General features: G+C 39.2%; 1 protein-coding gene across 4 annotated transcripts in view; it reads right to left on the bottom strand.

Annotated features, from left to right (window-relative positions):
* The window catches only part of LOC118333634 (short transient receptor potential channel 7), a 41735-nt gene that overhangs the window by 18087 nt on the left and 10554 nt on the right, over nucleotides 1-13094 (bottom strand). For all 4 annotated transcript variants that reach the window (XM_035669366.1, XM_035669368.1, XM_035669367.1 and 1 more), the window contains 4 exons: nucleotides 9822-10004; nucleotides 7173-7337; nucleotides 1755-1971; nucleotides 187-420 (listed from right to left, as the gene is read on the bottom strand). In XM_035669366.1, the coding sequence (XP_035525259.1) occupies nucleotides 187-420; nucleotides 1755-1971; nucleotides 7173-7337; nucleotides 9822-10004 (799 nt within the window). The remainder of the gene's footprint in view (nucleotides 1-186; nucleotides 421-1754; nucleotides 1972-7172; nucleotides 7338-9821; nucleotides 10005-13094) is intronic.

The raw sequence follows: 13094 nt of genomic DNA, 5'->3' as shown, positions 1-13094 counted from the left end.
CAGCTTAACATTTTGTGCTGCAGAAAAAAAAATTTTGTTCAGAGTATACATCAGAGGAATTGGACGCTTGTCATGAATATAGGGGATCACAATGGCTGGACAAACAAAGCAAAGACAATTACAGGTCATCTTTTGCAAATGTCGTACGAAAACATTATTAATAATATTTTTGGAGTAACTGCTTACCGAAAGTGAAGTAGGCGACTTCCTCAGGCAGTGAGGCGTTGCTAAGGTCTTCGTCTGGTACATGCATGTCCACATATTGCTGGGCTTTGGATGCCTTGAGGAACGCCATGAAGCGTGCTGTGAAGGACGCCACAAAAATGGACAACATGCCAAAGTCCAGAACGTTCCACAAGTGCATGATGTACTCTCTGGGCCCGTCGCTCCAAATCTCCTTACATTCTGACCAAATCATACCTGAGAAAACAGGACACACATACACACACAACACAACACATGGATACATTGTGGAAAGATAGAAAACACACGAGATAAACGCAAATAAAAAAGATAAAGGGCTCTCACAGGCAAACATAAACACGCTTATATATGCACAGATGCTCACGAAGAAATATACACAGATTCACAACAAAGCTTATACTCAACCACTCAGACATCTCCACTTTTAGCTCAGGTGCACACACAACACACTCACACACACAGTAGAAAACCTAATTCCTCCTACACAACCACTCTGTCATTCTCTATTTCGACCAAAACAAGGAGAAAATTGTTTACTGAAAAGGCACCCTGATCAGTATCATCTCTATAACAATTACCGGGCCTTCAAAACATGCTGCTGGAATTACAATTATCCTTCTCTTCCTAAGCCACCGCTCACTGCACACACACAAACGCACACACAAGCACCTGCTGCCAAAAATTACCAGGGATGGGAAAAGAATGGTGCTATTACACGTAAACAAATAAAAACAGAACCATATGTGCACCAACATACACAAACCACTCACACAATGTTATTATGTGTGTGAGTGTGTTTGTGTGTGTGAGTGTGTAGATGAAAGGAAGAACATCAACAGATGGGAAGCAGCTGAGGTCTGACAGATATTGCCATGGGCTATTTATCTGTTGAATTTGTCTTTGTCTTTCTGTCCATCTCCCTCTTTCTTCATGCCTGTCTTCTTGTATGCCATACACCTTCCCTTTACTGTCATAGGTCTCCTTCAGCTGCTCCCATCTTTCCTTCATTTTCCTGTCTCTCTCTCCCTCCCTCTAATATTTCCTCAGCACCACCTCTCAGGTCAACCTCCAAACTTCCCTCCAGCTTATCGTTTAGACTCAGCATGGCCACTGCTTCAACAAGCCTGGCCTGTGCCGCATCCAGCCAGGAAACTTGTTTTTCATCTTTGGAAGATAAAAGAGAATGAATTGTTGTATTGCTATAACATTGGCTTTCATCCACTCAGTTGGTATGGTGCTGCATTAATCTTTAATTCTGCTTCATATCCATGCTGGGAAAAAGGTCCATTGACCACTTCCTGTCCAAGAACTTCATTAACTTATGGGGAAGGTGTAGTTGCAGAAAAAGTCAAAATCAAAAACTTTGAAAGCCTTGATAGAAACATTGCCATAAACTCTTAAAAAGAAAATTCATTTTACATTTTGCCTTGACTCTTTTATATGCTGCCTGTCTTGACGGCGACTATCTTGAATCTATTTGCATTTTAATTGAAGAATTTCAAACACTGCCACAAGTGTGTGTCCACCATGTGTGTGAGAAAGAGACTCACCCAACACCCACTTCATGATCAACATCTCTGTCCAGGAGAACTGGGTGGTTTTGACTCTGAACACCTGTCGCGGGTGGTCTGTGATGGTCTCATTGGGCAGATTCTTTACACCCTCAAAGCGGTCGGACGCATTGACAACCAGCAGACCCAAGAAGATGGTGAAGGAGACGGCGTGAGCCACGAACTTCATGAAGGGGCTTCGCAGGATCTGACCAATCTGTATGTGAGAGGATTGAGGACATAAAAAGGGCATATTTTCCATTGTGTGTCTGTAGTTTAACAAATACTAACTAGGGAGCAATTGATTACTGACGTTTAAAGAGACTAGTAATGTAACGCATCAAACAGTGAACACCGTATTGACATATTTTCACTTTGTAAAGTTGATTTGGTGAATGTGCTGGCAGACAGTTTCCTATTTAAAGATTCAAGGACAAAGAGCAACATTTGCATTCAAATGTGTTTCTGGGATTCTGGCCAACTGGTCTATGTACAATATTCAGTCTCCTTTTGTCTGTCTGTCTTTTGGAGCTGGACACATTACGTGTATCATTAACAAATGTGTTGAATGCATTTCATCTTTTATAAATCATTTGCAAAGCTGATTTTTGTAATATTTGTTGTTTTCCTTGCTAGCAGCATTCTTCTTACCTGTGCATTGCTGTGTTTGTTCGTACAAAACACCTAATACGGCTACAATCTTTAAGGTGATGTCAAAGCCCTTTTGTGTCACCACAAAGCTAGAGCAGAATGACAAAGCACAATGCGATATTAGACATTTTTACCAGTCATGTTTGTCAAGTAATTGACTTCACTTGTGTTTACCAACACAACAGCTTTCAAAATGTGTTTTTGTGTCCGGGAATCAGGCTTAAGAGACATGTTTGAGTTGTATTTTCCTTGAATAGTTAAAAAAAAGACTATACACAAGAGTAAAGTTGCAGCCAAACAAAACATGTTCTCATTTTCTGATATAACTCTATTTTTATTCTTTCTGGAGAGTTCCTGAGATTTTGGTCCTCAGAGATTAAAATCTGAAAAGCACCACTACACAACCATCTTAGCAGGCAAACAGCAGCTGTTAGAATTCATAGATGTGCTTAAGCACCAATCACTCTCACAGCAACATGATGCTGGAGTAACTAGATGCCAAACATTCAGCAGTTTGTGGAAAGGCACCATATGGGGAGAACGTGATGCAAGGTGGAGCTGCACAACAAGCGTTAAACATGCCACTACACAGAGGGACCTTTTTATAATTGCACAAAAATAGGCCAAGACACAAATGCATATCCATGGACACACACGCACACACACACAGAAATGTACACATACACACTTCCAACCCCATACAGACATCATTGAGATCCCAACATTTGCCACTCTCAAAACCTGCTGTGTTCAATATTAAGTGCCCACAGGATATCTCTACTCTCTGCATGCACACTAACACATCAGATTCAATAGCTGTTCCCATACCACACACACTACTAAACCATGTGGGAAGAGGTTGTCTGGTAAATCTTAACCCTGCAAACCCTCCTCTAAACCTCTTCCTGCCACTGTGATGACTCTACCTGCTTCATTTATTCCATCTGCCATGCTGATAAGGCGGATCCATTTCACCCCTCAGCTTAAATGAGACGGTCATCCTGGATCAGGGATACTGCTGTGTGACGCCTGCAAACCCCATGGGTTTCTTTTTTATCAGAGTGATGGTGACAAGAGCTGATCTTCTCTCCTCCAACGAAATGGTGGCCACTGGCAGCGGGTGCGTACAGGCTGAATAAAAGAGGTTTGGTACAAAATGGAAATCTCACAAGGCTGGAATTGAGCTGCTGTATCCTTTATTATTCCCTAACATCTTTTCACCAGGAAAACTCAAGCATGACGTACACTGTGTGCAGACAGTCATCCGCTCTGAATAATTTCTTATCAGATAACCCATTCTGTCATACTGTAGATATAATGTATGTCCCCTTTAGGTTTAAATGACAAGAAATTATGAAGCATGTACAAATGTGTACATGTTTGAGGCTCTATTCTCTCTCTGTAACTCACACACAGATAATAATCAGATTTACCAATATGTATTATCGAATTGGTCAACCATCACACATCGCCTATTTAACTATATAGAATTACAGCAATTCTCAGACTAGAAACTTTTTGCTTACTTGCTAAGTCTAATATTTTGTTGATACCATTTTTGCATCTTTATTGGCAAGTGTTGAGATACTGTAGGATTATTCAATGATGTCCATCAATGATAAATGGAATGTGACCCCGTCCCGTGTGTATCGATTTGATTTTTTTTCTTGTAGAGACCTGGTTTGAATCTCCTGAGAGGACAAAACAGACCAAGAAAAGGACACAGATCCAGGGGATGCAAAGGAATTCTTGAGATATGAAAAAAATAATCAAAAACCCAAACAGTGGGGTCTTTCCTTTCATTCTCTTGATTCATGTTTCCTTTTCTTGTGTCTTGGTTTCATCTCCTTATTTCAATGTTTCCTTCCTTTCCGTTCATTATTTCCCTTCTTTCTTTCCTTGTTTCAATTGTTTCTGTCTTTACTTACTTTCAGTGTTACCTTTTCCTTTCATTCGTTCCCCTCCTTTCATCCTTCCTTTCTTCCTTCCTTCTTTCCTTACTTCCTTCGTTCCACCGAACTTTAACTTTATTTGAATCAGAGTAATAGAAAACACTTGTAGCCATCATACAGTAAAATGTAGTATAATGTTATATATGTAATATAATGTAGTGGAGTAAAAAGTACAATAATTATCTCTGAAAAGTAGTGAAGTAGAGTACAAGTACCTCAAAATTGCACTTAACTACACTACTTGAGTACATGTGCATAGTCCACCATTGACTGAATCACTAATTAATCTAGCAATAGTTTATCAATATTAAAATGCTACAATTTGATGCTGTGCTGTATAAACTCACACTCACATATTGAGACAGAGATATAACTAAAGCATGAGGCTTGTTCCAGGAGGTAGAGGAACCTGACAGCCTTACCCAGGCAATATTTTACCAATCACTTGTCTTTTCCTCCTATTCTATGTTTCATCTTTTTTCTGTCACTCAGGGAAGACCGAAGATTATTCTTGTGTGCACCCTCCAATATACGTCTCATCACTCTCTGCATGTTTTAATCATTTCGCACCCTTTTCAATCACGAAGAAACATTCAATATCAAGTAAACATCTGTTTTTCATCACCCCCAAAGCATATCTCTTCAATGACTTACTATTTATTGCGCAACAAAATATCAATATCTTATTTATCTCTCTCTGCTGATATGAAATGTAATACGTTTTGGGGTTCTGATAATGGCTTGTTGTTGTGCAGTGGAAATGGAGAATATTACGAGCTGTAAGAGATGAGCAATTGATGAGATGAGCAGAACAAAACTGCATGATTAGCGCCAGGTGTAGGAGGGCACACTACACACAATCAACCAAAACACATCAAAGCTTTCTCTCTGCAACCTGCATCTGTCTTCATGTAGTTCTCTTATTCGCTTTTCTTTATCTATTTCATTCATCTGATTAGCTGCCGTCACATTGATATTATGTATGCATGTCTAAATTACTTGTTTGATTTAATTGTTTTATTATCCTACGCTCTGTATTTTTGCCTTTTGCATCCCAAGTGTCTAATTTCAGTATTAAACTGGTCTTTTAAAATTATGTAAATGTAAATAATAATAATAATACTAATTTGTTATTTCTCCATACTACTATCTTTTTTCCTGCTCTCTCAGCTGCATCAGAAAATGGCAGACTGTGACACAGGCTCATCAGCTGGAAGATTCCTAATCAGATGTAATCATACACCCGTGCACGTGCATACATGTGCACGCACATACAAATACACACTCACACATAAGGTGTTTTTGTGACACAGATCAAAAGCAGTGTCTCATGATTGAATGTCTAAATGGTGGCGAAGCTCTCAGTGTTACTGCTCTCCATCCTCTGTCACACTCCAGATCAGCTGTTCTCTCTCTCTTAGTCTACAAAATAACTAATTCAACAGTCACACCTGACATGAACCACTCAAAAGTCCTCAACACCATTTCTCAATCTAAGTTAGCACGCAAACACACACAATTACACACACTACTTGATGATGAGGTAGAGGATTATCCAGGTTGATGAGCATATTTGCACACAGCTCCTGTGTGAGTATGTGTGTGTGTGTGTGTGTGTGTCTGTGTGTGTGACCTCTGTCACTTTACAGATTACAATTTGCTTGATGGAGTATTAACAAAATGAGGCCTCGGGCCCTATAATCAAATGGTGATTATACGGTGCTCTTTAAATTGGAAATTTGTAATGTTTTTAGCCATGCTAGTCATTTCCTCAGTCTGTCCAACACTTTGGACCAGAGTTAAATATCTTGACAACTAATGGATGAATTGACATTCAATTTGGCCTCATATTAAGAAAAAGGTTTGAAAGGTTTATGTTTTAAACAGTGGTTGGAGAACTTTCTGTGGAGTTTTTGATTATTTCACCATAAAACAGGTTCGCCATTAAAACTGTAACTATTGTAACTAAGGCTAAGCTTACTAAAGCTGTCCCATGAAAGACCAAGCTAAAAAACAAGAAGCCACCTCTAGAGTGAGTGTCTTTGACTCAAAGACACTGTAGATTTATATTTAGAGTATCGCTTTAGCATACAATAATGTTAGAATTGATAATGTAACAGGACGGTAATAGGACTGGTAGCCCATGAGCATTCAGGTGTATGATGGGTCTTTAAGCTGCCTTGGTTTGTTTGTGGGCTATAGACTTTCAGTATTGTTGCCAAAGCTATGTACTGTAATACAACATGTTATGTCATTAAATAAGAACACTCCTTTCAGAAGTCATAGTACATAGAAACAACAGAAACAGGTCCCCATAACTCTTTAATGTATACCTCAGTTCTTTAGCAACCCAGGACTATATCATTACACCCCTTCTAATTCATTCATTCATTTCAGTTAAGCACTCTGTTTCCTGGTTTCTGTTGTTGAAATGTAAAAAAATATTTCTCACTGTTACTATTTATAAATACAGACACATTGATCATAAACAGTGTTTCTCAAACGTTTTACACCACATACCACCTCAGAAAATATAAGGCTCTCCAAATACCACCATTATGACCGCCATGACAATACAGTAGTGTAAGACAATTCACAGAGGAGGCAGGTTTATTCCCAATATGAAGATCATTTATTGTTGACTGACTAAATTCTGAACGGAAATGGTTCAAAAACCTAATTTGGTGGAAAAGGGGTAGTCTCGATCTGTAAAACCTCTTTACTAGTTGTTGCGTGGCTGGAGAAAAGGAAAGCGGTGCCACGACTTCTAAAAGCTGATGGAGGATGGACTCTGTGTGTGCCTGTGTGTTCATACCTTGCTGCATGGCATTATCCAGTAGGCGATAGCCAGGAAGGGCAGACCTACAGTGACCCCCAGGACTGTCGAGCACTTCACTCCGATGGACTGCTGCCTCAGATCGGGCAGGTTTTCATACCAGATAGTCAGAAGCTGCTGCTGACAGTTGGGATGGGCAACAAACTGGAGAGAAAAATGGGCACAAGAAATGCAAATCATATGAGAATAAAGAGGGGAAAATGGGGACACAGGGCAAAGAAGATGAGTGAGGAGAAAGAAGAGAAGGAGAGATAGGAGCAATTAGAAGCCATAATAGCCCATTTTCAGTAAAGCAATTGCTTTTCTCACCCTATCTTCATAAAACATTAAGAATTTTGTTCTGATTATTTTACAGATCCCTTGAGGGGTCTATGAGGTTTTGACAGCAGCAGCATATTGAGCAAACATTGTGACACTACATCTCTGACAGGAAGAGAAATGAAAAGGAAGAAAAATTAGTAAGGTAAAAAATATACTATATTCATGAAGAGGGCTTCTGGTGCTCCTCTTTATGTTAATATTCAAGGTATTCCTAAGTAGCTGAATGTGCAGGCTCATTTTCTATTTAGAGCATATCTATTGTGTATTCATAACAATCAAAATATATTATTCACAACACGTTTGTATTCAGGGTTGCCACTTGGCTTCATTTAGAATGAAAAAACGTCAACAAGCAGGTTGGGGAATCCATTTAGCATACAGTGTGCAAAAGAAAGCAAGCAGCAAATAAGAAGCACTGAGTGTTTACATTAATTACTGAAGCATGGTTGCTTTGTTAGATAAGGCTTGGTCTGGCATTTCAGCATCTCCTGATGACTTTACTCCAAGAAAGGAAGTGATAAATGAAAGCAACCACTGGTCTGGTGAGGAAGAAGACAATGGATGTTTTTGTTCCAGGTGGAGAAAGGATGTGGACAACAGAGAAATCGATGCTCAGTAGGAGGTCAACTAGTGTAACAATCATACAGTTTGTCATTCATATCTAAGATCTGAGCAACAGGTTACCTCTGATCATACCTGCCTTCCCTTTATTTTCTTTTTGTTCTCTCCCTCAATTAATCATTCCCACCCCTACAATCAGCATTGGTCATTACATTAAGGGAGCATTTACCTGAGCTGACAATTTACAGCCTCTGCTCCCATCCGCCAATCGATACACACACACACGCACAATGTGCATGTGCACTCAATCATTTCTGCAGTCACAGAGGAAAACCACACACAACCATAAACACTGCACACTAAATCATAGTTAATATAGTTTCCCAGTGAGGTCCGGTGACCAGTTTATCAACCCACTGACCCATGACATGAACCCTGCTTGCGTCCAGAAACATGCAGTCATGCTCCACCTGGTTTCCATGGCAATGTACCCGTCCCTCCTTGCCTCCTGCGTAATTAGTTCTCTGAGCATTGGTCACGCTCTCTTGTACAGGATGAAAACACAGCTCAAACAGACTGTGTACTGCCCAGCGCACACACACACAGGAACACACCACCATGTACACGCACACATGCACACAACTGGTATATACGCGATTAGAGAAAACATGTTGCACATGAAAGACAAACCGGAACATGTGTGTGTGTGAGTATGGTACGGGGAAATGGGGAAAAGGGATTTGGTTTGACATTTTGTAGAAAACCTCTGTTCAGCAGGGATTAGCTCTCTGAAATAGAGGCCAGTTTGTTGTTTACATATGGCCCTTGGAGGCCACAGACAACACACAAATATACTGTGCACAAAATGGCTCATAGACACTACCTTATTTACTTGGTCAGGTTACATGTAAAACACTTTCAGTATTCTTCCATGTTAATCCTCCTCAAGACACATTATTATTATATTATTATTATAGAATCTAATTTCCTTTTGAGGAAATATTTAAAACCAACATTTTAAAAATGTCTTCACACACATGCAATTTATAATTATGAACATCTGTGAATTATAATAAGCCCAAATAACCAAATAATCCTAAACAAAACCAGATGTGGATAGGAATTTTGTAATGTGATGACATTCTTTATTCATTTGTCATCTACAGTAGCTGGTATAGATGATGTATCTTGACTTGCTGGGCAGATATGTAGTTCTTTCAAGTCCTCATATCAAATCAACAAAATACACAGTTTTCAAAATCTATGAGCATCTTCTATCCTCTTCACTGGTATACTTGTCATGGGGGAGTACTACTCAGCTTGTGAAAAGAGCTGTATAATGTATTCTGTGTCTGGCTTTGGAGGAGCTGAAAAAAAAAGCTATGATTGATACCATCAAGGTTATCTTGGCTTGCCTGAGCTTGAAGACAAATACATACAAATAAAGTTATAACAGAAAGCCTGTGTTACAATCTGGAACACTGAATTTGAAAGGCTTGTGCATTTATCAGACAGGGAGTGTCCTGCAAGACATTTTATCAAGTTGTCTTAAGGAAATGTAGGATTCTTCTTTTCATTGTTGTTGCTCTTGCAAGTCTCCCAACTTTATGGAAATGCAATATTAAATTCCTGGAGAAGCCCCTTTAGGGGACGGTTACGTTTAGGAAAGGAAAACCGACACTGAGATAAACCCTGAACATTCTAAAAGGTAATTTTGCTTATGCAGTTATTTTTTGGTCATCCTACCTTCTTGACTTCATACTTGATGGCCAGTTTCACACGGCTGAGACAGGGTCGGTTGTAGGCGGTTGGAGGGCACTGGTCAACATCGCCATTTAGTATGGCCTCCACTTCCTCTGTGTTCCGACAAAGGTCCAACACACCCACCACAAAGTCCTTACACTGCATGGACAGCTTGCGGTAGTCATTCTGCGTGAGTCAGGGGTGGAGGTGAATGGTTGAGTGGAGAGCGAAGAGACAGGAAGAGAGCGAAGATGGAAGAAAGGACAGGAGGGAATAATAGAGGGAGAAAAGGAAGTTGACTTAGATATTCTTCAAATGTACAAATGTAAGCAACATGAGAAGGTAGTTTCATCAAATATCAAATGTGCCTTCAGCTGCCCCCTTTGGGTCCTTTATACTAAAGCTTGAGTGTAAAATATTGAAAGGGTGATACTGTGATTTGGTTCATGACCTTTCCATTTTGAAATAAATCAGCTTGACATTGCAAAAAGAAAAAAAAAATCAGTACGGTGTATATTTGACATAGAGTCTAAGGCAAATACCTGTATTATTTATCTAAATGATAAAAGCCAAGCAAGTTTGACAAAAAAATATTGCACCGCTGTCACTGGCCTGATATTTTAATACAATTCAAAATAATGCAACGTAACCAGAAAGGCCAAAAAGAGGAAAAGAGAAAAACACCTCAAAGTTGAGAAGAAGAAGGAAGAGGTGACAAAAAAGAATGTCATGGTAGTATAATTTTACTTCATCTGCTTCATCTGCCTGGTCTGTCAAACTTTCAACCATTTCAACCCTTTGCCCCTCTGTCGTGTGACCCCCACAAATCTTTTCTAACCCTAACCCTAACCTTCTTTCTTACACTACCTCCCCATGCCCTCCTGTCTGGTTTCTTAACAGGTGGCTGAGCAGATAAACAGTCAGCAGATTGGAGCTTCTGGCAGGTTTAGATTCCCTAAGGAATGATTCTCATTATGCATTAACACTATGTTTGTTCTATGTGCAAACCGGGACTGTAGCTAAGCCAACAATACAAAGATTCAACTATTTGTTCCCTTTTTATTTCAGTTCAGCACCATACTAACTCCTGTATCAGCCTTACATGTGTCTTTGATTTTAATGCCTTTCTTCCTCATCTGTGATATGACATCATATTTCCACACAAAGTGAAAGTGTGTCTTGATCATAGTTCAGTTATGAAGTCCCAGCCACTATGGAGTGTCTCTCCTGCTGGGATGCTGTAGCACTGTCAGCCAAAAAGTCCATCACAGTGGACAGCGGTAGGGGACCACCGTCTGGTTTTAAAGTGCTTTAGCTGACAGACTGGACTCCTCTGTTTTTATTTATTTATTATTTATTATATTTTAAAGTTGTTCCTGCATTTCTCTGTGTACAGTTAAACAGCTAAAAAAACAATAGTGCAGAGATTCATGACAAAATAAGAGTCGAGTTGGGCTCTTCAACTGACGACTCAAATCATTGACTTTTTGTGGAAAGCTCTAGTGCACAACGTACACTGCAGTGTAATAATGTCTATCTTTATCAAAAGTCTCCCCAGCAAAATTATTATGATTTAACACAGTGGGAAATAACCAGTTATGCTTTCACTTTATTAGACTATTATTTGCTGTAAACAGGTATTATACAGTAAATATATAGAGTGACCTGTTTTTTTCTATTTACCTACTGACCACAAACATAATTTGTATTCCTTCAGTGTTTGACCCTTTTAGTATGGGAGTTTCTTTCTAGTACGACTTGTACAGTGTCTGTCTTGAATACAAAGTGGTCTAATCAGTTTTGTGCAGTCAAAGGTTGTTGCACTCCTAAATACCAAACAGCTGTGGTATATGTAAATACATTTTAAAATCCAGCTCCATCAGGCAAACTAAACTAAACTGTACAGCATGTTTGGCTATGTGGAGGGTGTCTGTACTGTATGTGTGTCTGTGTGTGTCCAGAGGCTCTTGTGAGAAATTGATGGGCTGTCTCGAAAAATAAGATCTTTGAAGATAAATGTTAGGCTGTTAGGGAGGTCCTGATATGCCTTTAGCAGTCCCCACATAGACATCGCTCATATCTCTGCATTGGCAGGTTTCATATATGTGCCAGTAAGAAAGTGGTGTTTGCTTGCACTCGACTGAACGTGTACATGTATATAAACCTTATTCAAGAGCATAGTCAGCAATTTGAAATCATGGCTAATTGATTTCACGTTCAGATTTTGTAATGCTTTCCCTCAAAAACCCTGCCCTTGCACTCAAATAGCTGCTTGCTCTTTGTTCTGCCTATGCATAAACCGTATGCTTCCTTGCACATATATGCTGTATATAGTGTTATTTGCACAGATTTCCTGAGAGACTGCATGATGAGAATGGACTTGACCATTTGTTGTGCATCACTACATCCTGCCCTCTTACGCACTCATTGCGTGGCAGTGGTTAATTAGCAAACAAATTAGTGCCAGAGAAAAACTTGAGCTCAATATAGCAAATAAAGCAGTGGTAAGTTGTAGAAGACTGAATTAATCAGTTTACTGAGTGTTTTCCTCTCCTTTCGATTACATGTGTGTATGAATGAGACCAAAGTAAGTTCAATTCTTATCTGCCTTTGTGTGTAGAATTGTGTGACCACATGTTTAGTTTAAGCTAAGCTAAGTTTATTAAGTTTCTCACAGTTATTGTAACCATTGCTGTATCACAAGCTTTAGCTGTTAAATTTGTACCAGTTCATGCATTTTTGCAAGCTAAATGACTGCTCATCAAAGAATAAATTGTGAGCACAATAATGTGGCATATTGTAGAGCAATGTTGTTGTTTTTACATAGAAATGTATTAGCACTATAAGAAACTGTTAGTTAATGTTAATAGACTGCTCAAGAACGTTAATAAAAGCCTTATGAGTTTCTTATAATTTCTTATATCATTACAAACACATTTATTAAGTTTAATTGACTTACGTATAGTGTCAACACAGAGAGTCCGTTTGGCGATTTTACTGTCACTTGAAGCACTTTGAAAGTTGTTTGTAAAAGTTTGTGTGTTGTAGCTAAGCTAACAGGTCAGAGAGGCTAATTCTCTGTGGGGGGACTGTCAGTGTGTGGGATCAAGGTAAACATTGCAGTCTGGTGGTGTTTCTACAGCAATCTAAAGTAAAAGTCTGAACTACGGCGCCAGAATAGAAAAACACTAAGTAAAGGGTTAGCAAAAACAAAATAAGCACAGAAGTTTCACACACTCCCACTCAAAGCAGACGCTGAGTCTTTTTATACAGATG

The sequence above is a fragment of the Morone saxatilis genome, unplaced genomic scaffold (assembly GCF_004916995.1).
Source record: "Morone saxatilis isolate NCDOM2014 unplaced genomic scaffold, NCSU_SB_2.0 Contig22, whole genome shotgun sequence".
In the NCBI taxonomy this organism is placed as follows: Eukaryota; Metazoa; Chordata; class Actinopteri; family Moronidae; genus Morone; species Morone saxatilis.
Note: the sequence above shows the minus strand (reverse complement) of the source record. Positions and strands in the feature narration are given on the sequence as shown.